This window comes from Pelodiscus sinensis, chromosome 26 (genome assembly GCF_049634645.1).
Source record: "Pelodiscus sinensis isolate JC-2024 chromosome 26, ASM4963464v1, whole genome shotgun sequence".
In the NCBI taxonomy this organism is placed as follows: Eukaryota; Metazoa; Chordata; order Testudines; family Trionychidae; genus Pelodiscus; species Pelodiscus sinensis.
Genome location: NC_134736.1, coordinates 11,037,713 through 11,063,175, shown reverse-complemented (window position 1 = coordinate 11,063,175; position 25,463 = coordinate 11,037,713). Strand labels below are relative to the sequence as shown.

The window sequence follows — 25,463 nt, the reverse complement described above, 5'->3', positions numbered from 1 at the left end:
CCAACGACAGCAGGAGTGAGTGAGACCTCCTTCCCTGCAGGAGCCCTTATTTATGCAGCCCCAGCTGGGTCCTAATTGGCCGGCTCTGCCTCAGCTGTGGGCTCCACTCTCTCAGGACTGGGTCTTAACCCTTAAAGGGCCAGTGAGGGGCAGATGCTCTGTCATAAGGCCCTTACATAATTTTAAAATCCTCTGCTCCCATTGACTTTCAGTAGGAAGTCTCAAAATTCCTCAGCGCTGTTTCCAAAACCCAACCAGCTTTCCCCCCCCCCTTTGTAAACTGAGTGAACTGCTCTGCACTGGTGGAGATACAAGAATCGTCGAGGCCTATGGTACCATTTTTAGAGCTCTCTGAAATGTGACTGTAGAAATGAGGACTAGCCGCTCTTGCCATCTAGCTTAATGGGAACATTTTTTTATTCAGTAAGCTTCTGGGTAAACCAAAAGCAAATGGATAATTGATATGCCTGACTCTGGTCTCTCCAACATCATCCCATCAACAAGTTCTAGCCTCAACTCAAGTATCAGGCCATGTGTGGAAATACTGTATCTAGAACAGCACTGTCGCTGCTTTAGCTCAGAATGCCGCCACTTTCAAGCAGAAGCAGCGCACCAGGAAATAATTCACATATCCAGCAAAAAAAGGGATCCAATGACCTCAACAGGGACCAACTACTGTTCATTTGTCTATATGGGTCTGTCTAGACTGCATCCCCCTGTTGGCAGAGGGATGCAGATTAGGAAGCTCAACATTGCAAACGAGGCAGGGATTTAAATATCTCGTGCCTAATTTGCATAAAATGGCCGCCGTGTTTTGCCAGCTCAGCGCTTTGTCAGCAAAAAGCGGCAGTCTAGAGGGGGATCTGTCGAGAAAGAAAGCCTTTTTCGACAGATCCCTTAGGTCTCCTGCAAGGAGGTTTAACAGGATCTGTCAAAAAAGACTCTGGCTCATGAGACTGGAATCATTCATTTCCATAGATCCAGGCTCCTTAATGTCATTACACCCTGGTTTGTGCAGTCCCACCGGGAGAAAAGTCCATTTGTAAAGCAATTAAATTCCTCTGCCATGCTTTTAATTTTGAGGTTGTTATTCTAATGATTTCCTTTTGCACATCCTTAGCAATGGCTGAGCTTTTTGTAAGAGAAGTACAGCCTAAAGCTGTGGTGTATCCGTTCAACCAGGACTTTAAGGTGCTAGTTTGTAATAGGGATGTTAAATATCGGTTAATTGAATAGTCGAGTAGCCTCATGAAAGTTTATCGATTAGTCGACTATTCTATAGTCCCCAGGGGCAGGGCCGGCAGCGCGGGGTGCCAGGCGGAAGCTGGTCCACGAGGGGAGCCAGTTTAAAAAGCAGCTCCCCTCATGAACCAGCTGCCTGTCACCTTGTGCTGCTGCGTCTGAGAGGCAGCCATGTTCAGTGACAACAGTCCCTGTCTAGGGAGGGTCTGAGCTCCTGGACCTGGCGCAAGCTGCAACTGAGCCAGGCTGCCTGCCACCTCGCTCTTAATACACTTTAAATGCAGATCCACATAAGGGGTAGGTTCCAGACCCGGTGTGAGCCAGGACTGAGCCAGGCTGCTGGCCAGACTGCTAAAAAATTTACTGGCAGGGAGAGGGGGAGAGGGAAATGCGTGTAGTCTATAGCATTAACGTATAAGCTTTTGCTTATCGGTTAATCAGTTAATCGACTATATTATTAAATGCCTAGTTTGTAATGGTGAACTGGGGCTTGAGCCACTGCTAGGAATTAAGCTCTTATCTCATTGCAGGGGTCTCTGTGATATCCTCAAACTGAAGGACTGCCAAATAAAATTCCATTATCAATTTCTCCCCTCTATAATGCCCTGAAATGCTATTATTTTTAATGCCCAAGAATGTACTAAGAGCCTTATAGTCTAGGCAAGGATCGAAATTGCCTTTTGTTTTATGCTGCTGTAACCATGTTGACATCAGTGGAGTGATTCCAGATTTACACTGGTGTAAATGAGTGGAAAACTGGGCCCAGATTGCTAATAGCTATAACATAGCACCATATATATAGTAGCCCAGTGTCTGAGAGTCTGTAATGCCGAAATGCTGGCTGTTCCCTCTGGGGGGCGCTGTTGCCTGAAATGCTGGCTGTTCCCTCTGGGAGGCGCTGTTGCTGAAATGCTGGCTGTTCCCTCTGGGAGGCGCTGTTTCCTGATATGCTGGCTGTTCCCTCTGGGGGGCGCTGTTGCTGAAATGCTGGCTGTTCCCTCTAGGCGGCCAGTGCTGCATGGGGAGTGTGGGGCCCAAACAGCTGTGGAAGTCAGCTGAGTGCCACGGCAGGAGGAGAAGGGGGGCGGGGTGGTGACGTGCGGCGTTACAGTGGCTCCAGGCCCCGCCCCCTGGCTGTGAACATCATCACCCCACCCCCCTTCGCCTCCTGCCATGGTGCTCGGCTGACTTCTGCGCCGCTCAGCCAGGCCACCATGTGGGAGCAAATGGCGCAAGCAGCCGTTTGGGCTCCACGCTCCCCATGCAGCACGGGGTGTATGGCGCCCAAACAGCTGTTTGGACTCTGCGGTCTCCCAAGTGAGAGGCGGGGGGGGGGAGGGAAGAGAAAGAGAGAGACAGAGAGAGGCAGGAGGCAGAGGAGAGCTGAAGGGGGGGGAGGCAGGAGGAGGAGGAGAGAGCGAGAGCGAGAGAGAGATGGAGCGAGAGACCGGAGGCTCAGGAGAGAAGACCGACGTGGAGGAGAGACCTGAAAATCCCGTCTTGGGACGGGCTAATTGGCTAATTATTCTATAGCACTCTTACACCAATGAGACACACAAGCGATACACTACACGACAGCCCAATACACTAGATACAATCCCTAAACAGAACCGCCATTCCAATTCCCATGAGCTTAGAAATGTTTTTGGATGCAGAGCTTCATATTGGTTCGTTTCTATATTTCCCCCCCCCCCTTTCCTTATTTATTCTTGGATCTGGACTTCTAATACTGCAGTCATCTGAAGAAGTGGGCTGTGCCCCGAAAGCTCATAATACCGTCTAAATCAGGGCTACTCAACATGCAGCCCATGGGCGCGCCTGTTTGTTTTCAGCCCATGGTGCAGGTTGGGTTTACGTGGGGCTCAACACGTGTCCCGCAGGTGGGATCCTTTGAATATGGCCTCCACTGGGAACATGCTCCACAACAGCGAGGTGTGTCCCAGGAGAGGTGAGCACTGAAAGATGCAAGCGGACAGGTTGGCTGGAACAGATGTGTTGGCATTTTTAGCTCCCAGGGAGAAGGAGCCGGGAGCGCTGGGGAATTGTGGGAAGTGCTTTGTATCATACCTGTCAGTGTGAAAGAAGCTATTTGCATATATTTGCATATATATTTGCATGTATATGCAGCCACACTTAAGTTGTGGCCCTTGGCATGTACTGTGAGTATCATTATGCCCTGCGGGGCTTCCAAAGTTGAGTAGTCCTAATCTACATGTTTTGTTAGTCTTTAAGGTGCTATTAGACCAGGGGTCCCCAAACTTTTTGACACGGGGACCAGTAAATCCATTCACGAGCTTTTGGAGGACCGGTAACATTCATTTGCATATTTGCATATTCAATAAGCAAATGATGAATATTCAAATAAGTTGTTTCTGGTCCTCCCAAAGCCCCCAGTGCCAGCGTTAGCAAAGCTTTTGATACAGTCACCCACAATATTCTTGCCAGCAAGTTAAGGGAATATGGATTGGATAAATGGACTGTAAGATGGATAGAAAACTGGCTAGATCAGGGTTTCCCAAACTTTTTACTTTAGTTGGAACCCGGTTTTTTTTCAGTACAGTCTTTTGCAGCCCAAAAATATGAATGCATATTAAAAAAAGAATTAAAAATGAATAAATTTTCAGTGTTTAACCTGGTTGCATCCTCCACCCAGCCTGGGCCAGGGCTTGGGGGACCTGGCGCCGCATGAGCACTTCAGGAGGCGGGAGCAGGAGCAGACTGGGGGTAGGGTGTCTGGCTAAGAGGGAGGGTGCAAGGAAGGGTAGGGTTGCCAGGTGTCTGGTTTTGTACTGGACAGTCTGGTATTTGAAGGTTTTGTCTGAGAAAGAAATTGAGACATTACCAGACATATAAAATGCCTGGTATTTTCTAATGAGGTACGTTTTATTATAATTGGTGTATTAGTCCTTAGCTGCCTGGCTGGTAGATGTGCTCACGCTGTCTGAGTGTGTCTACCTGCCAGGCAGTTCACAACTACTCCAGGGAGGATATGTGGGGGGGGGGTGGGGGACATTGAATCCCCGGCCAGACTCACTTGTCTGCCAGGGTCTGCATGTGCCCAGGTCAGTCCTGCTCCCCCCCTTTTCTCTTCCCGATCTCCCCAGTCCAGCCCTGCTGCCCCCGGCCAGCCCTGCTTCCAGCAGCTGGTTCCCCCCGCCACCCACAAATCTCCCCCGGTCACCCCGCTCCCCCGACGACCCCCCCCCACCAGCCCCGCTGCCTCCATCCAGCCCTGCTTCTGGCAGCTGATTCTCCCGTCCTCCTCCTCTTGATCTCCCCTGGCCAGCCCCCCCTCACCCCAATGCAGCCCTGGTTCCACCGCCTGCCCTCTCCGATCTCCACCACTGGACAGCCCCGCTGCTCCCAGCCCTGCTTTCACCGTACGCCCAGATCTCCGCGGGACAGCCCCGCCACTCCCAGCTCTGCTTTATCCGCCCACCCGCCTGCCCGGCTCTCCACCAGGACAGCCCCACTGCCCCCAGCACTGCTTCCCAGCAGCTGGTTCCTCCCCCGCTCCTCCCAGCCCGCCCCACTCTGCTTCCCTCCCAGCAGCCATGCTGACGCCCGGTATTTTTTTCCCACGGCCCGGTACTGGGCCGCGGCCCATGGTTTGGGAAACGCTGTACTAGATTATTCATTGTTTTTTAAGCTTTTCCTGTTACAGACTAACTCGACTACCCATCTGAAGCATTTCTACAATACACCTCTGGTAAAAGAATACTCCTTAGTCATGCTGCATTCGCCCTTGCCCGGATTGCAAACAGGTTTCACTGCTGCAGCGCAATCTATTCAGGACTACCCTCAGCAATGGCTGCAGCTTCCAAGCAGATTTTAAGGGCTGCTACCCACCTGAAGACCCACCTGAAGCTGAGAGCACCAACCTTGCTTGTCTTTGTCGTGGGGTCCTGTTTGCTTCTGAGGTGTGGCTGACCATTTTAGCTGGGGATAGTGTAGGACCCAGCACTTTAAGGGATCATCTCCCTTTGAGCCCTGTTGCAGCAAAGTCTGTCCTGGCAGTGATTCTTGCTGTGATTTCTTGAGATAAAACCTTTCAGGCCAGTGGTTCTCAACCTTTTTGGGGCCCAGGACCCATCTGTAAATGTTTATGGCCTGTGCAACCCAGCAAATAGGTTGGGGGTGGAACCCTGGAGGGGTTTTGGTCAGGTCCTGTTCCCTGGTGGGGCAGGGGCCCTCGGCCAGTGGGGATGACAGAGCTTGGCTCTCTGCTCCGAGCGATACAATCTCGGTGGGGGGGAGGGGTGTCTACATTGCAGGGCTTAACTCAAAATAAGCTACACAAATGGAGCTACGTCAATTGCGTATTTCAAAATGGCTTACTTCGAAATGGGGAGAGTCTGCACAGCTCTTATTTTGAAATAGAGCACGCTTCCTCCGACTTCCCTTACTCCTCCTACAATGAGGGTTACAGGAGTCGGAGCAAGAAGTTCTCCCGCTTGACCGTATTTTGATGCTATTTCAAAATAATTGCTTGCTGTGTAGACGTGGACTAAGTTATTTCAGAATAGTGCTAGTTGTTTTGAAATAGTGTTGCAGTGTAGACGTACCCTGGAGGTCCAATGCTGCTCAGGTTTGGCACTGCCTGCTGATTGGACCAAATTTGTGTGAGTGGAGTTGTGACCTAGCTCATGAGGTTGCAGAGCCACGCACTAAAATGTGGCTCCTGTTATGATGGCTGAGCCAAGCCTGAGTGCTGCTGGGACCCCCAAAGTGGCAGTATCTGGACCAGGGAGGAGAGTCCAGCTAGTCCCATGGGACAGGAGCTGCCACGTGACCTTTTGAACAGTCTGGAGACCCAGTCGTGGTTCTTGATCCATGGATCGAGAAACCCAGTTCTAAGGGAATTATGGGAATTATGGAGCCCCCTGGTGGTGAAGAGCATAATAGCCATAATCGGGAGCTTATCAAACATGTTTGCAGCGATTGAGCCAGAGTGTTGGACCATCTCCAGCGAAGCCCATGTAGCTCTGCCAATTTTCACAAGCAGATTGCTTACATCTGTGCTAAAGCACATCCTTAAACAGGCAGCCAGGGCTCTCCCGTCTCTGGAACTGTCTGTGCTCAGAAATATGTCAGGGTGAGGGCACAATGCAGTCACATTTAATTAGCATTTGATTGGTTAAAAACCTCCTCATTTGTCCATTTTATTATTCCTGACACAGTTATGGAAACAGGCATCTCTGGAGGCAGCAGAAGTGGCTCGTGAATGCCACTGGTGGGGAGTGAATTTCATAGAAGGCAGGTTTAGGTTTTCCACCATTAGGGCCCTTAAACTTGGACTCTAAAGCACCAAGTGGTAGGGTGATGGCTGTTTTAAGGATCAGTAAAACTGTACTCCATTCATGCACCATGACAGAGGGTGTGTCTAGACTACTGAGTTTTGTCGACAAAAGTAGACTTTTGTCGACAAAATTATACCAGCGTCTACACTACCGCTGAGTTCTGTCGACATAACGTCGACAGAACTCAGCAGTTTTGTCGATGCTGGTATACCTCATTTTACGAGGCATAACACCTTCTGTTGACAGAGTTCTGTCGACAGAAGGTGTTATTGCCTGTAGGGTTGCGTCTAGACTACAGGGTTCTGTCGACAAAACAGCTTGCTTTGTCGACAGAACTCAATGTGTCTGGACACTCTTTGTCGACAGAAGTTTTGTCGACAGATACTGTCGACAAAACTTCTGTCGACAAAACCCAGTAGTGTAGACGTACCCTAAGACATGAAATAACTTTGGGGCAGGGAAAAAAACTTTTCAGGAACCTCAAGTTAGGTTAAAAAGCCTTCTCTGGCATTTCAGAGTCCATCTGTACAGGGCGACACCCACCCCACCCACTCATCCCAGTTACTATCCTCTATCCTTTCCCGTAGCTTAACCCCTTAAACACCAAAAGGCTGATCATCCTACAAACATATAATACTAATGGCAGCTCTTCCACCTCCAGAATTCTTGGTCCTGACTTTGGGTACGTCTAGACTACATGCCTCTGGCGACAGACGCATGTAGATTAGACTACCCAGCATAGGAAAATGAGGCGGCATACCTTGGAGGTTGACAAGTGCCTTTGATGTCGACTGCGGAATGTCCAGACTACCGTGCTGAGCCGACAAACAGCTGATCGGCTCAGCGTGGCAGCCATGTAAATTTAAATGAAGCGGCGATTATTTAAATCGCCACTTCATTTTCCTATGCCGGGTAGTCTAATCTACATGCCTCTGTCGCCAGAGGCATGTAGTCTAGACGTACCCTTTGAGTTAACAATGCCTTTCTCTCTCCTGATATTAGCCCAACCACACTCTGATTTTACCAAGGCTCAGGTGCATCTCACTGCTTCCCAGATGGAGGGGCCTCTTTGAGCCAACTCTGAATTCCCCAGCTGGGACTTAATTCCTACAGCCCCATACTAGTGGCTGGATAGTGCCTTCCGCAGGCCATGCTTGGGACAGACATGGTTGCAGACACCTCTACTCTATTCAAGGGAGCAGTGAAAGACCCGCCTTGCCCTTCACAAGTACAAACCCAGCACTTTAATGTGAATAGCACCCCCGGAGTGGAGTAGCAGGCATTTCCGTCATACATGGACCAAAGGTTACATCAAGGGTGTGTCTAGACTACTGAGTTTTGTCAACAAAAGTGGACTTTTGTCGACAAAACTATACCTGCGTCTACACTACCGCTGAGTTCTGTCGACATAACGTCGACAGAACTCAGCAGTTTTGTCGACTCTGGTAAACCTCATTTTACGAGGAATAACACCTTCTGTCGACAGAGTTCTGTCGACAGAAGGTGTTATTGCCTGTAGGGTTGCGTCTAGACTACAGGGTTTTGTCGACAAAGCAGCTTGCTTTGTCGACAGAACTGAATGTGTCTAGTCTAGTCTTCTCTATGTCGACAGAAGTTTTGTCGACAGTATCTGTCGACAAAACGTCCGTCGACAAAACCCTGTAGTCTAGACGTATCCCAAGAGTCAGCAGAAGAGCCAGAAATGGAGGCAAGTGGTTTCTAATGGCCTCCAGCAGAAGAATACCGAGAATCAAACCCGGGTCTTTTAAAACTCCATTCACCACCCTAATTTCAAGGCCCTTGTGCATACCAGTTAAAAAGAGAGTGTTGGGGAAAGGGCCCCAGGAGCTCTTCAAAACATTGAAAGCCCACATTGGCTTTAAGTTGTGGAAAAAGAACATGGGAGCTCTTCCTTCTCCCCACACTAGGTCCCCCTTTCGTGCCTAGTGTGATGCTAGCTATTAAGGTGAGGTAGGGAGAAAATGACAACTTGGATGCCATGCTGTAGATGTGCCAGCCCCAGGATGCTTGAGAGACAAGGTGGGGGAGGTGACATCTTTGATGGGACCGACTTCTGCTGGTGAGAGAGACAAGCTTTCGAGCTGACACAGAGCACTCCACAAACAACGTGCCCTAGAAAATGGGTGCCTGTATATTTAGTGTTGCATAGGGATTCGTCAGGTACAGATACTACAGAATCCAACGAGTGGACACCTCCTGTGTGCCAGGGAGTTCACAATGGTTTCAGCCCTTCTGATCTAAAAGGAATCCCTTATGCATCTGCTGTCTCCTACTTGCCGGAAAGGGATTTCAAGACACAGAATTATTTCACATCATGTTACAAATACCTCTGCATTCCAGTTGTGGGAAGTACTGGCCAGGAACACCTTTCCACGGGAGGACACTGGAACAGGATTGAAACGGGGTCACTCCGATGACACTGCATAACACCCGTCTGTTCTCTGTCTCCTTGCACCCTCTTTAAACTCCCCTTGAGAAAGTCAGCACTGCTTTTAGCTGCAGGTTTGACACCACACATACATGTGCAGTGAGGCTTTGGCATGGAAAGAAAGCTCAGACCGCTTATCTCTCCCTTCCTATCTGTTACAGAGTGCTGTTCTGCGCTGATTAACGGCTGCTACATTCCACCTAGAGGTGGTAGCACTTTAGTAGGGAGGAAATGGTCTGTGCATATTCTCTCTCTCTGATCCCCTAATTGTAAAGAAGTTTGTGAAGAAATCAAGTATCTTTTATCACATACTTATACTGTATCCTGAGACATACTACATACATGCAAATAAAGTAATTACAAATAAATATTGAATACGGGTGCCATTTTAGACTACTGACCCTCAATCCTGTTTTTGGACTGTTGTGTCCCATATCACAAACAGTCCTTGGTCTAGAGAAATTCTACCAGAATTCTTGGTTTAAAATCAATTAAAAACAAGAGAGATGGCAAATAACCCATAAAGTCGAAAGATGAGGCCTCCCAACTAAACTCCAACATCCAAAACTGACTGAACGTGGGAGTGTTCAAAGATCACGACTTTCTGACCTCTCTAATGAGGTTAATCCCAGCTAGTGCTGAGCTGATTGTTTTCTACAGGGTCTCTTCTTGTGCTTTGTTCTGGTCTAAAATGACATAGGCCATAAACCTTCCATCAATTCCCTTGTGAGAGTATTCCAGACTAGAATGTAATAATCCCCACTTCACTCCAGCTCTGCACCTGTTGTTCCAACATACCTGATGATTATGCTCTGCACACGCAAGAAAGCTGCTATGCTTTGAGACACTTAGTTTAGCCCAGCTGATGAAAATGTAAAGTATAACAAATATCTATCTTCCTCATCCTCTGCCAGAGGGGTGATTCAAGGTGTGTGAGGATCATCACTGAGCAGTAACAATAGATATTTCAAATAGCTCAGCCATAGCCTATTTTAAATGCAGGATAGAACTATGCCAACAGCTGGGGTTGAACCCAGAACTTATTGAACTAAATGCCTCAGTCACAAATACTTGAGCTAAAGCAGAAGAACGGCCATAATGATAGCCATCTAGCCCTGTAACCTGTCTTCTGACAATGGCCAGTAACAGGCGCTTCAGAGGGAATGAAGAACAGACAATCATCAAGTGATCTATGCCCTGTTGCCCTTTCTCAGCTTCTGGCTAATAGAATCATAGAATCATAGAGCTGGAAGAGACCTCAGGCAGTCATCAAGTCCAGCCCCCTGCTCTAGGCAGGACCAATCCCAACTAAATCAACCCAGCCAGGGTGCTGTCAAGCCGAGACTTAAAAACCTCCAGGGATGGAGATTCCCCGCCCCCCCCCAGGTAACTCATTCCAGTACTTCACCACCTTCCTAGTGAAATAGTTTTTCCTAATCTCCAACCTAGACCTCCCCCACTGTAACTTGAGACCATTGCTCCTTGTTCTGCTATGCCATCCTCCAGCAGCAGAATGTCAGGAATCAAACCCAAGTCTCTTAAAACCCAATCTATCCCCCTAACTACTAGACCACACAGTTAAGAGAGTGCTGGGTAGAGAGCTGCAGAAGCACTCCTTCAACTCCCTCTGGGTGAGAGACAGAGATGGCCCTTTAACCAAACACATCAGAGCATTAGAAGTCCAGATTTACTTTGAGTTGTGGACAAAGGATATGGACATGCTTACTTCTTCCCAAACTGGGTCCCCCTCTCCTACTTGGTGCAATGCCACACAGAATCCCCTCTTGTATTTAGAAGCAGTGTTAGGCTCATCTCTCTTATATGGACCAACCCCCGGGAGGAGCACAGAGAAAGACCCATATTCTTAGTCTAGGTGTCACTTTTTGCTCTGGCCATTGGCAAAATCTTACCTGTTGCTTCAACCATTCCTTCCAAGATGACCACAATTTCAAACTCCTCCTTCTCCAGCTGGGCTCGGGACATCTCCCAGAAGGGGCTCTTCTCGTTAATTTCATGCGAGATGATGAGCGGTGACACCAGGAATAGCCTGTCGTCCCCGGTATCAAAGCCCACGTTGATGTCCGTTTGGTTCAAGGGGATGAACTCCCCTTCTTTGGTCTGTTTGGACTTGATCAGCTTGGCTCTAATGGAAGCCTCAACGATGTGGGAATTCCGGAGATCCCCAACCCGGAACATTAGACAGAGCTTCTCATCCCTCATGGAAATCACAGCATTGTTGGAAAACATGAGGGTCTCGGCCCTCTTCTTTGGTTGGCTGATTTTGACAAACATACACCCTACCATGAATGCATTGACAATGGAGCCTAGAATAGCCTGAACCAGGAGCAGTATAATGCCCTCGGGGCACTTTTCAGTGATAACCCTGTAGCCGTACCCAATTGTGGTCTCGGTCTCAATGGAAAACAGAAATGCAGAGACAAATCCACTGAGATTTTCAACACAAGGGATCCAGTTCTCATCTTCAAGATGGTCCAGATCTCCCCGGATGTAGGCGATAAGCCACCAGATGAATCCAAAAAACAACCACGTGACAGTATAGACCATGGTAAAGACGAGGAGGTTAAAGCGCCACTTGAGGTCCACCAGAGTAGTGAAGAGGTCGCTCAGGTAGCGGTAGGTTTCGTGAACATTTCCATGGTGCACATTGCACTTGCCGCTCTTCTCCATGTAACGCTGGCGCGGCTTCTTGATTTCTGCTGCCAGCAGACGGGTTCGGTCAGTGGCGATAGGAACGTAGTCCCGCGCCTGTTTGGGAATCTTTTTGGGGTCCCTGGGTGTGACTCCAATTTCCATGTCCTGGTCCATGAAGATCCTAGAATCTCCAGCCATGATTGGGCTAGGGCAGGGTAAAAGGAAACAACATTTAAGATCTCAGGAAAACAGCTTTGTCAAACCAGTGCTGCTTTCAGAGTTAATAAAGGGTTCAGAACACACTGGGCAACATCAACACCACCTTGAAAAGCTTTGTCTCCTAATCATAGAGTGCTAAACTCAAGGGCATCCTGCATTAGAAAAGCTTTTTCATGGGGCCATTCCTCTCTTCTGGGTTTGTTTTTGAAGTTTCTTTGAAGATTAAATCATGAGAAGTAATTGTAGAATACCTTTATCATTGCCTCATTTGTAGAGTGCTACCTGAGTGAAGCAGGAGCAATGAACTACTTGCTTTGAAAGGCCCCTTTCTCTTGGTACAGGTTGGACCTCCCTGGTCCAGCACCCTTGGGACCTGACTGGTCTTGGATTAGGGATTTTGCTGGACGAGGGGAGGTCTTTCTGTCCCCCAGCCCTTGCTTTGCTACTGGTCAGAGCCTGACTCTCTCCTCCCATTGCTGCCACCCTACTGCTGTGCGCTGAGCTTCCTGGCCTCCCCAGGTGCACCGGGCTTCCCAGCCCCACTGGATTCCTGGCCACCAGCCCTTTACCCAGGCCACAGATGTTGCCAGACCAGAGAGTCCTGGTTAATAGAGGCTCAGAATGTAGTAAGTGCACATCTCTTGTTACTGATCTGGGACATTTCTTTTTAAACAAAAGCTCTTTGGGCTCCTTTTGTACCAGGCAGAGAGGGATGAGAAGTGAGGACAATTTGGCAATACGTTTTCAAAAGGGACTAATGATTTTCGGTGCATCAACCTGAGAGACCTTGAAGGGGCTGGATTACAAAAAGTGCCAAACACCAACCCTCTGCAAATCACATGCCCTTGAAGGCAATTGCGTACCCCCAAATCTCCAGTCACTTTTGAAAACCTACTTCCTTAGATCTCTTCTAAAAGGTCATTGTCCAAATCTTTTCTTGACTAATTGGGAACAAACAGAACGGGATGACATGCGCACCTGTCACTTTTGTCAGGTTACAACGTAACATCATCTTCACTGAACGTTAATATTATCACGGAGATATTGCTTTCTTTAATGGAAACCATTTCTTCTATTGAGAACCAAGAATTCCGTTTTCAAACTCAGAGCAGAGAAAGCGTCTCCTGTGGAGAGCTGCCTAAGAAGCCTTCAGGATATCAAAGAGCAGCAGCATTCTCCAGGATATGTGCTCTCTGCAGCGGTCTTAGCAAATCTTATTAAAACCTAACCAAGTCTATTACAGTACTGTCTTTAATCTTACGCATCTGTGAATGGGAAGAGGTGCAGAGATACAATTAAGAGTGTCTTGGGAAAGACTTAGCTTAAAGCTGAGCAAAGTGACTTCAGTTTTTTCAATATAAAACAGTATTAGGGGTGGGTAGGAAGAAAGCAGAAAGAAATAAACCGAGCAGTGAATTTCTGCTTCCAAAGTGTTGCAGCCAGTTCTGCAATTTCCAGCAGGAGATTTCTCTTACCCTTTGTATTAAAGCCACATAAATCAACCAAAACTCAGTATTTCCAAAGGAGCGGGTGGGTTTATTGATGCAGCCATGCCTTCTGGTTCACTACAGCAGGGGTTTTCAAACTATGGGTTGCAACCCAGTAGTGGGTCATGGAATGTCAGTCGCTGGGTCTCCTTGCTGCTGGGGGATCAGGTGACCAGTGGGGGGGCTAAGGTTGCTTCCTGCCTGTCCTGGCACCACAGACTGTGCTGCATCCCAAAAGCAGCCACCAGCCAAATGCCCAACTCCTTGGTGGTGGTAGTGGTGGTGGGGAGTGCACAAGGCTCTGTGCACTGCTGTGCCCCGAGCACTACCTTTGCACTCCCATTGGCTGGGAACCTGCTTCTGGGGCGCAGCATGGTCTGTGGTGCCAGGAGAGGCCTTAGGTCCCCCTCCCCCCGCTGCACTGCTGACTGGCAGCTGCCCAAGATAAGCTGCTCCTACCCCAACCCTAAACCCCCCCAAGCCAGAGCCCCCTCCTACTGCCCAAAGCTCTCATCCTCAGCCCCACCCCGGAGTCCACACTCTAGTCGAATTATGTTGGGTTGCAGGCATCAACAGTTTTCTTTAGCTGGGTCATGAGAAAAAAAAACTTTGAAAACCACCGGAGTCAAGTCACCAGAGTCAAGAGGGAAGCGTGCCTTTCTTTCTTTACAGGAGATGTTACTGTCACCAGGAGCACTGCCACTGTAAAGGGCGAGAGGAGAAATTCTGTACCTGCAGCTGGACTCAACATCTCCTCTGCTATCGTTTACCAAAGTCTCTAGCCCTCCAGGCCCCAAAATCCCAGATTATTTAGCATTCCTGAGCCTGCCTAGTGATAGCCCCAGAGTGCATGGGAGGTTGATATGATCTTTGGTGGGGGATAGTAGGGTCTGAGCATAATGGAAGCTGGGTATGGGGGAGGTTGGCAGCTGACAGCAAGAAGGGCGGAATATTTTTCTCCATCCCCATCATGGCTTCCTGTGTTAGAAGAAGAGAGACAGGGTGGCAGTGGAGCTATGTTGCCATCGTTAGCTTAATTTTTTCTGTGTACTGCACCTTTAACTCTCTTGGACTGTCAGGCCTAATTCTCCACCTCCTTGCATCATGCAGGTCCACTGACATCTGTACCCAGTGCGAGTGTCAGAAAGGCAGAGAGCTCGTTCACCCTCCCTTTGCAGAGATGTAAATGCCGGTGCCAGGTGCAAGCCGGTGGAGAATCTGCATAGAAACAGAGGCTCAGAGCAGTGGAGCTAAGTGCTAAGGGAACACACTGGGTAGAGACTGCCCCTTTCTTTCTTTGCTTGCCCTTTTTTATTAACCTCAAACCTGAATGATTGAAATTCAAAAGTTCTGGTTGCTTGAGGGATGTGGAAAGAAAAAAAAAAGCCATTTTGCAGGCACATTTTTGCATGATTCCAGTAAGAAAGACAATAGTGTTAGTTAAAGAGTCTGTGAAGTGAAATTCTGCCATCAACAACAGTGTGAAAGTGAGCACTGCATAGCCCCTGACATGCAGATATGAGCTGCACGACAGGAAAAGATCAAAATCTGGTAAGAAATCACAATCTCTGCACCCTTGACTTACGATGGAACAGCCTGGAGAGATTGGTTATTAATGAAAGGACAATGAAACGTGCCATGAGTGAAAGCACAGAGGAGACTAGCAAAAACTGGCTGCCTAGGACAGCATGTCTTCAACTACAGGCCAAGTGAAATTGCTTGGGAAACCTGGGGGATCCTGGAAAGAAATCTCTCAAAACAGAAGGGTTGTCTCTTGCAGGTGAATTGTTCTGCCTGTTTCATTGTAATTAGAATTTGTCCTAATATTTAATCTTCATTTCCCCTGTTGCACTTTAAGTCTCTTCCAGCTGAGTGATACAGGTAATTGATCACAGCCCTCTTCATGTAGGAGATTAATTCCTCTGCCTTGGAAGAGGAAGTTTGATCTGGAAGTTAGAGGAATTAGAGTACTGGATTGGGAGGCAAGAGGCCAACCTGGGTTCTATTTCTGGCTCTGTCAATAACCAACTTGTCACCTTGAGCAAATTGCTTCCCTTCTTAGGGCCTCAGTTTCCCTCATCTGTAAAACGGGCAGTTAATGCTATTACATTTATAAAACGAGACCTTCGAGTTTCGAAAGCGCCCAGTTGGTGACATAACATACAACGAAATGAGAGAACAGCACAGATATAAGTTTGAATTCCTCCTTTAGTCCTTGTACAAAGCCATCCCCACCATGCACACACATCCTTCATGGTTGATGGTATTTGTGTGCAAGCAGACAAGGGAGAATTAGCTCTCAGTTTGAATCTATTGCCTGAGAGAGCAGTGCTTCACAAAGGTTGGAACTGCCTCTAAGGGTCAGTCACAGACTCACAGGTACCATTATGTTCCACTGGCATTTGCAATCCTTGGTTAAACAAGGCCAGGGTAATGAAAATGTCACTTTTGTGCAAAGCCACATATTCCTTTTAGACAGGCTGCTGGAGCTGCTGCAAAAGGAGATGAGAGTTGGAGCATTATTACTTCTGCAAAGAGGCCTTTTATCAGGTTTCTTGGTATCGCTCAGCTTTCGCCCAGATGCCAGACTTGGGGAGAGGAAGGGGCACTAAGGGAAAGGATTTTAGATTTGCTGAAATAGAACGAGATGAATTTTAGCTAAACTTCAAAGTGCATCATTTTGCCATGGCTGCTTCCAGAGAGAGTCAACGTACCTCCTGCAACCCCAAACACCACAAGAAGTCAGAAACAGATGTCTTTTTTTCTTTGCAGGGTGAATTTTTTTTCCTTGTGAAGATTTTAGTTCAAATCCAGATTTCATTGACAAGTTTTGACATTTTTCTTGGAGGTCTTATGGTTAAGGCAGAAAGACATAAGTTCAGGAGCACTAGGCTCAATTTAGATTTCCTACATGACCTTGGTTAAATTGCGTAATCTCTCAGTGCCTCAGTTCCCTTTTTGCAAAAAGGGGATTATACCTTTTCCTTTCTTCCACGCTTTCTTCTGACTTGGCAATCGTAATCATAACCCTTTGGGACTGTGTCTTACCAGGTGTTTCTACAGCATCTAGCACAGTGGGATCTTAATCATGGCTAATGCCTCTAGGCACTGGGAATTATTTGTATAATAAAATAAAACATCATCATCATCATCTGGCAATGTGTTGGTGAGAATCCAGAGAACCACAAAAATAGAAGGCAAAATCTAAACAGGTCCCTTTTCTCACTTTTTTATAATGGTATACCAAATTGACACTCCCCTCCCCGTATCAGGAATGTAAAATCCCATTTCATTGGTTAACTGGTTAAATGTGAAGTTTAACTGGTTAACCCCGCGTTTCTCAAACTGTGGGTCCCGACCCCCTGGGGGGGAGGTCACAAGCAACTTAGAGGGGGATCGCAGTATCACACAGTTTGAGAACCCCTAGGTTAATCAATAAAAGGGGGGGGCACTCTTGCAGAAAGGGGTTGCTTCAGCCCTGGCCTGTGGCCCCCAGTCCCACCATGGATAGGGGCTGCTCCGTGTCATGTCCCAGGGGGTTGCCCTTTAAGGGTTAACCTTTCATATCCCTATTCCATAGCAGACATATGTGATTCAGAACTTTCCACAGCCCTGTGAAACATCTGTCTGCTAACAATACGACTTTTATATTCAGGGAGCAGACATGCCCATCTCTGGTCTAGAGGGATTTGGAATAGCAGGCCAGGGAAACTGCAACGTAGATCAGAATTGAGATGCACTGGTAGTTGTGTGGGAGCCGAGGGCTGGTTGTGCAAGTTTGGATTGAAGTGCATTAGCAGAACTTGAGGGGGGTGGGGGCAGTAGGCCTGGAATATCAAGGGGCACTGCTTGTCAGGATTGTGGTGCAGCAGCAGAGCTGCACTGGGGCGCTCGTGATGGTGCTCCAGTGGGGCTGGAGCACACAAAATCTACCAGCTTGGGCCCCCCAAGGCTCAGCTATGTGAGGAGAATGTGGGGAGTGTCTTTCTCCTACTCAGTCAGGGCCACCTCAGGGAGGGTTTTTTTTTTTTTGGTTTATCGTTTTGCTTCTCGCATGTGTGTGGCCCCTGACTGATTTTTCTGTGTGTCAATGGCCCCGACCCCAAAAAGATTCCCCGGCTCTGCATCTAAACTCTATCACTTCAAAGCGATGGAAGTCAGGCGGCATGATGCCAAAACGGGAATGGGGTCAGAGAGAGAGGCCATGGCAGAAGGACCAGCAGTCAGTCAAGTACAGTAGTAGATGGCGAGATAAACACTAAAGATAGAATGATTCTGACTGAGAGAGCTGTTCTTTTGCTGTCCCTCAGTGCCATGTTGAATGCAGCCCCAGCCCTCAATACACTGAGCTGCAGAGTCCCTTCTTGTTACATCACAGCAATAAAATTAAAGTATCTGACTGAAAGTTGCCCAGAGGGGTGGATCCTTATCACCAGGGACAAATAACAGACAGATTTGCGGGCTAATGGATTGAAACAGAAGAGTTCAAAGAAGGCAAACTGAGCAGAAGTCAGGGTAGAATGGAGGAACGCCATTACAGAGGACTGGCCCTTGCAAATTATTTTGGTACTGGATGCCAGAGAGATGATTATTACCAAATGGATCTTTCTTTTCCTGAAAGAAGGCAGCTTTCCATTCACCTATTTCATTTATTGCCTCTGCGTCATTCGGGTGAATCTGTCTGTGGCAGCTAAGTAAAAGCACATGGGAGAAACAGAGAGACCCAACCAACTCTTGGACAAATCTTCTCTGTGCTTAGGTTTTCTCACCTCTAAAATGGGGCTAATGAGATCTGCTCCTTTTGTAAAGTGCTTCGAGATCCATGGATGAAAACCACTGGAAGAGCTACTTTGTTGTTATTAATAGACAAGGCAAAACATTTAAGAAAAACTGCATAAGAGGGAAACTGACAGTACTTCAACGATAAAGGCACAGTTCAAAGCACAGAAGCTGAATTACCTTGTCTCCCCTCCCCCTGCCCAAATAATTCCTTTTCAAAGTGTAATCTCACTCAGCACCAAAGTATCAAGATTCTTTTCATTTGCTCTGAGTTTTCATTAGCTTGGCAGGATCACTTTTCTAGCACGCTGACAAACCTGAGTGCCGACTAAAAAGAAATTCCTTCGGGGCTGCAGGAGATACCTACCCACGGAAACACAAAAAAGCGGCTGATTGATGATTAGTTAGGCAGCTACCAAAGGAAGTGAGATGGCTTTGCTGCTTGTTACAGAACCTGCTTGATGACTGCTTGTCTGCTCAGAGTTGGTTATGCTTAGAAATATTGTCACCAGGCTGTTCAGTCTTTCAGAAAATGGGTGGTAAGAAAATTTCGCTGGGCAGAAAGTTGGCAGATATGGGGAGACATGAGGTTTGTGGATAGTTACATTCCTTTGTTGTTGTTAAGTTTTCTGTCTATCTAACCATCCACCCAACAGCACTGAATAATCAGCATTCTAATATTCCAGGACTCTTTTACCCTCAGTCAGGTTTGAATATCCCCCCTCCCCCATGCCATAGTATTTAACCATCTCTCCATTTTAATGCATTTATCCTCCCAACACCCTGAAGAAGCTGGGAAATGCTATAAATCCCATTTGATGGATGGAGAACTGAGGCACAGAGAAGCTAAATGACACGCTCCAGGTCACGCAGGAGTAAGGACTTGAACCCAGGACTCCAAAATTTGAAGGTAGAGCCTTGAACAGTGGCTCTCCCTCCTTTCCTTCCATGGAATATAAGCCCTACAATTTCTAGCATGGCTGAAAACTGTTTTGAAAACCCAGGGCAACCTCTGTACCCTGTGAAGAGTGATGATGTCATAAAGTCATAGAAATGTTGTCTGGAAGGGACCATCCTCCGGCATTGAAGCAGGACCATGTAAATCTAGACCATCCCTGATTGGAGGTTTTTTCAGAACCAGTTGGCCAAACACCTAAGACGGGCATTCCACAATTTCAAAGTGTTGTACAAATACTGGCCTCACTAACGATCTGTATTCACACCATTTTCTGCAAAGAGTCCCTCTGCAGCTCTCACATGTTAATCAGAGTCGGTATTAATCGGTACTGGTATAAGACCGCAAAGAAATTCCAAAAGTTTCAGAGGGATAGCGTATTAGTCTGAAACAGAATATACTAAAAAAAACAACAACAAAGAGTCTTGCAGCACCTTAGAGACTAACAAAAAATGTAGATGGCATCATGAGCTTGCGTGGGCACAATCCACTTCTTCAGATGAATGGAGTCAAGGAGTCCAGGGGACAATTAAATAGTAGAGAAATTCCAAGAAATTCCAAGTGTACTTGGTAGTGAAAGTCTCAGAGAGGTAGCCATGTTAGTCTGTAACTGAAAAAAACTTAAAAAACAACAAATGGTCCTGCAGCACTGTAGATACTAACAAAAAATGTAGATAGTATCATTAGCTTTCGTGGGCACAACCCACTTCTTCAGATGGTAGTGGAAGTTATCCAAGTTGCTGCGGGAAGTAATGTTGATTGCTGAGTAGGTGACACTTACCCTTAAGTCACACTTACAACTGTCCCAGGGTATGTCTATGCTGCAGAGTTTTTCCAGAAAAATGTTTGTTTTTCTGGAAAAACTACACTTATGTCCACATTGCTATTGCATTCTTTCGCCTTTCAGTCAAAAACGGAGGGGGTTTTCCGACAGCAGTAAGCCTCTTTCTAGGAGGAAGAAGCCTTTTTCCTAAAAAGCTTTTTTGGAAAACAGCGTGTGGACGCAGAACAGAGAGTGTTTTTTTTTAAATAAGAGGCCTTCAGGAAAAAGCACAGGTACCCTGGTGGCTACTCTGTCCACAGTAATCACAACTGAAATGCGAGATAGTGTCCAATCAGTGTTGTGCTTTTGCTGTGTCGACACTCTCTTTAGAAAAAGTTTCTCCAGAAGATCTCTTCCGGAAAAGCTTCTTCCGAAAGAAGCCTGCAGTCTAAACATAGCCCCAGATGGCTACAACAAAGGCACAGAATCCCTGACCCAAGATCAAATGTGATTCAAAGGCACAGACGTTTTTGGAACTATCCTATATAGAATTTAATGGAGACATATACGTCTACTACAGCCAATGTTAGTTGCTGAGCAAAATTTGTAATCATTCTCTCTGACTGCTATAGGTTTTTAGAGTAATTTCTTGAGAGGTTTCCTCGGCATCTCATACCCACTACATAAGATAGGGCTTTTTCACCAGAGTTGCTTTAGAAAATTTTACATCAATTTTACACCTTTGCCTAATTAGACTTGGGGCCATATCCATAGCTGGTGTAAACAGCTGCAGCTCCATCAGCTTTAACGGAGTCAAGCCCATTTACACCAACAGAGAATCTGGCCTTTGTCCTTCTACGGGACAGAACACATTGACATCTAATTTTGATTGCTATGGGTTAAAAATTCTGGTTTTGCTGCTAGCTTTTTGAAAAGTGGAATAAGCTAAAATAACAAAATCTGTTATTTTGTTTCTATTTATGCCAGCTTTGCAGAGAGTAGGTGGGGGCTTTGAATGCATTTTCCAACAGGAATTAAAGCAAGAAAAATCATTTATAAAATACAAACTTGTGGGTGTACTACAGATATACTGAGATTAATCTATTAAAAATGCAGTGGGGGACCTAACAATTTAATGAAAAACAAAGCTATTTTATTTTTCACAAAAGTTGGAGACCGGGAAATGCTTTATGAGCTGTTCTAATGACCGTAAAGCAGCCTGGGAATTAACAGAGCGAGAATGTTGTTTTATATAAAATAATGACAAGGGAGCATGTAGTCACTATAACATAAAGGCCAGGGAATATACATTGCTTGGTATAAGGACCGGCTCAGTTGGAGTGTAAATACTGGAAGGCGTGGATGGCAGAATGTAATTAATATAAAATAACCAGGGAGCTGCATGTCACAGAATTCTAAGTGGGGAGAGGCTAAAACACAGTGTGATGAGGGATGCATGAATAAGCTGATGTTCAGAGATCCTTAACTGAGTCTCTAATATTCAGCTGGCAGTTGGTTCCCCAACAAACCAAATCCGAAAATAAGCCTATTTGATCCAGCCCTTTTCCAAGGAATTGGCTTTTCCCAGCTCTGGGTGCTCCCTGCAGCAACTTCGCTTTCCATACACTTGTTCCACTGTTAACTTCTGGGGATGCCTGTTGCCCTTCTGGTGATTTGTGGGGCTGCTTTGGCAGTGCCAATACCCCATCTCCCTGGTGATCATGAGATACTGTCCATCATCTGGAAGCCCCAATAGAGATCTGGTTAAGAAGTTCCCCTACCCAGCCTATGGGGAAACCCAGGCAAAAGGGTGCAAATATTCCTGCCTTTGAGCACATATATTAATCAATTCTCCCATCCCCAATAGCAATTAAGAGTCACTATCTAATCCTGCACCTGCTGGGAAAATGGACAATAACACAACCACCGCTTAGAAAGTCTATAGCACTTTGAAATCCTCAGAAGTAAAGAACTGACTTCTTTGCAGATTGTTAGCAAACCCTCCTGTGAGGTAGGACAGCACTGTGATCTTCATTTCACAGAGGGGGAAACTGAGGCACACATGGGTGATGTGACACAGGTTACCCAGCTGGCTAAGTGTCAAGGTGCAGACTGGAACCCAGGCTTCCCTGCAAACATCCAGGCAACAGGAAGGGGGCATCTGTAATGTTAAAAGGTTCTGAGATTCAGCTTGGATCAGCACTTAGAATCCTGCCCGCTTCTCTGGACTCTTCCAAGCTCCTGGGACTGAGTATCTAGATGGGAAGAGTTCTGAGTACAGGATCCCTCATGGAATTCAGGGTGAGAGGGAAGAGAATGGGCCCCCCGAAATGCAGCAGCTTGCCCCACATCTAGACTAAAGATGTCAAGGACTAGTCGACTATCTGATAAGCAAATGCTTATCGGCTAGTCAGATGACTAGTTGATTCCCCTCCCCCACCTTGTTGCTTCTATCTAACGTTGAGTCCCCCGCTGATCCCGGGCTCCATGAGGGCACTTCTACTTTGAAATGCACATGAGCCCCCGCTGGGGACTCTTGGACATTTCAAAGCTGGCCTGCCTGCAGTCCAGAGTCAGCGGGACTTCCCGCCGGCCCCAGGCTGCATGCGGAGTTCCTCATTCCTCCTTTGAAATGTACAAGAGCCCCAGCAGGGGCTTTTGTACATTTCAAAGGAGGAATGTGGAAGTGACTATTGACTAATCAAGTAGTCGATGGTAATCGACATGCTTATCCAAGCTATATGGAACTTCCTTGACCCTCCCTAGCCTTTGGACTGGCCAGCTCATGGCCGAGAGCTAGAAGGAAGGTCCAGTTTCACTTCCCCTCCTCTCCCAAGCTTGTTTCATCACATTCCTAGCCCAACATTATTTCCCTACCTGGGGTGTAGGATGTTTGCTAGCAGCATGAAGGCAGATTGTTAGATGTTTAGGGGTAAAAGCATCTTGTTATTCTGTGTATGTGCAGCATACCTAGTCCAATGCGGTCCTGGTTTATGACCAGGGCCCCCAGGAGCTCCAGTAATCAAATACTGAACAATACTATGAATTAGCCATCCCAGTAAAGGCCAGCTCAGAGCCAGGCTGCTGACATCCCACCCTAGACTGACTCCCCCAAAAATCAAGCTGGCTCTGACGGCTGATCCCAGGATTACCCCCTAAGCACAATTCTGCTGGGAACTGGCTCAGAATTGTTAACACTTTGCCAGTTCCCAGCTGGTTTGTGACTCTCAGACAGCTCACAAGGGGTGAGAAACACATCTCAATAAAAGTTAGGCTGTTAGGTCAGTCCAGCATGATGGGAAACAGCCAAGCTGGGGAAGTCAACATGCCCTGGGTAATCACCCTGACTGTGGCACAGTCACATACACCCCCTAGCCAACTGGGATCCCCCTACACGAAGCAGCCCCGGGCACACCAAAGGTTCACTTGAACAATAGCAGCAACAACCCCAGCTACTCTTTGAACCCCAAATGAAAGAGTAAATGCCATCAATTTACAGTTCAACCCTTCACCCCAGCTGCAAACCAAGAGTCGCTCCACTCTCTTTGGTCCTTATACAACACTCATTAGCACAGCATGCAGACGCCTGACGATGTACCCTCACGGCACCTTTGTCAGACCTGACAATGGCATGTCTAAGAGTGGGATACTGCCCTTAACATCCCCTGGTAGTTAGACAGCACCTGTTTTCTTGTCTCCCTCACGCGCCTAGGTTGACCTAGGAACCGGCCTTTTGGGCAGCAGTCAGAGAAGAGAGAGAGAGAGAGAGAGAGAGAGAGAGAGATGGGAAGCAAACAGACAATAGGATAACTTACTTGCTAATAATGGCTCTGCATCAGTCCTCTTCCCTTGTGATTTGTGGGGTCCCAGTGGAGACAGGACTGGGAGGAAGGTAAAAACAGTCGCTGGAAGGGCGTCTGGTCCATGCCATCACCACAGAATTGGGGTCTTCTCCCAGGCTCTCCCTACTGCCTCCTCCCAGGTATTGCTGCACATTTATGCTGTGCTCTGGATTTAAGTGCACACCCCCTCTGCCCCTAGCTGTCCCTTGGCTTTTGCTGGCTTTGACAGAGCTGCCATGCTTCTCAGATCCCCGGTCCTTCCACACCACCGTGCTGTTGCCTGTTAAATCTCCCTCCCTTTGCCTGCTCCCCCTCTCTCGCTGTGTGTAGTACAAATGATTTCTCCGTGTAATAAAGCTACTTAAAGGGCTGGGGAAGGGAGGAGGGAGAGGAGCTGTACACATGTGATCAGGAGCATCATCTGTTCTGAATGAACAGGAAAGGGAAAGGTGGCTGGGAGTGAAAGCAGGGAGGGGAGGGAGGAGTTTGGGCCAGGGATATGCATAGAATAGGCCAGTCTGCGGGGGGGTTGGAGGAAGTAAGAGACTCCTTCATTTCCTTGGCTAAATGCAGAGGATATTGTGCTCCCCTGTCCGCTGCATGGTCTTTGCTCTCCCTGCTAATTCTGTGTGTGTCTGTGACCCAGTGCACAAGCACCACCTCTCTCTGCCTGCAAGCTTCTCAGCTCCCCCTTCCCGGTGTCCCCCTCTGTAGAGTTGTGCTGATATTTTTTTTAATCATGCAGACAGAGGCAGCTCTTAAAAGTGAAGGGCAGAGGAAATGCAGGAGCTGGAGAATGCTGCACATCGAGCAGGGAACTCTCCTTGCTCAGCAGAGCTGTGAAAAGCAGAGCGGGTTTCTCTTCTGGGGTGGATCAAGGTGCTGAAATGGGAGGAGGCAGGGGGAGAAAGCGATTTTCTAGAGCTTCTCCTTTGCACGACAACTAGCAGAATGTTGCACAAGGACTCACCCTGCAAAGGGGGAGATTTCCTGGGGGCATCTAGGGGCATGTTCACCACATTCCCCTGCTTGCTTTCTTAGCCTTCATTGGAGAATATGACAAGCAGTCCTCCTAGGTTTAATAAGAGGAGATTTTATAAGCAAATGTCAGATTGGTTGCAGTCTCCGACTGCTAAGCCTGGAGACCGAAGGGTAGTCATGGAACTAGACACGCCAGCTCAGGCTTCCCCATTGTGCTCTGCAATCCTTACAACACAGTCCCACATCCATGTTTTAGTCATGGGTGCACCTGCTTCTCTCTCAATGCATCTCCCATCTGAGCTTCCGCATTCCCCATCATGCCAGTCGTTCTATCCCCGGAGAGCCCTGCTGGCACACCTTCGCCAGGCGCTGCAGCCCCCCTCGTGCTGTGTTCCCACCAAACTTGCAAATGCCAATGGGCAAAACCAGGTTTCTCCAGTGGAAACTCAGACAATTTCACCACAGAAGTAGCAAGAAATACAAGTTGTGCTCCCTTCTTCTGTCCCATGCTCAGCTTCCTCTCTTTTGTGCAAAATTGTTGAGGTAGAATGGAAAAGCATTTTGCTCTGTTTGCAAACCTCTCAAACCCTGGCTCTGTTTGTGGGTTTTGCCAGCAGTGAGAATTGTGTGTGGGTGTGTGCTACTGCTCTGCTTGCAACAGCTCAGCTGTGGAGCAACTGGCTCTCCATCTCCCAGTCCACATAGACAGATTGCCCCTGTGCTGTTACTCCTCTTTGTTGCTGCCAAACCTCAGTTTGCACCAAAAAAAAAAAAAAAAAATCTCTCCCTCTTGC

General features: G+C 47.5%; 1 protein-coding gene across 1 annotated transcript in view; it reads right to left on the bottom strand.

Moving 5' to 3' along the window:
- KCNJ5 (potassium inwardly rectifying channel subfamily J member 5) overlaps positions 1–24,298 on the bottom strand; it is a 41,114-nt gene extending 16,816 nt beyond the window's left edge. The window contains exons 1-2 of the mRNA XM_006111167.4: positions 23,662–24,298; positions 10,902–11,848 (exon numbers count right to left, since the gene is read on the bottom strand). Of these exons, the coding sequence (XP_006111229.1) occupies positions 10,902–11,841 (940 nt within the window). The 5' untranslated portion in view covers positions 11,842–11,848; positions 23,662–24,298. The remainder of the gene's footprint in view (positions 1–10,901; positions 11,849–23,661) is intronic.
- Positions 24,299–25,463: the final 1,165 nt, after the last annotated feature.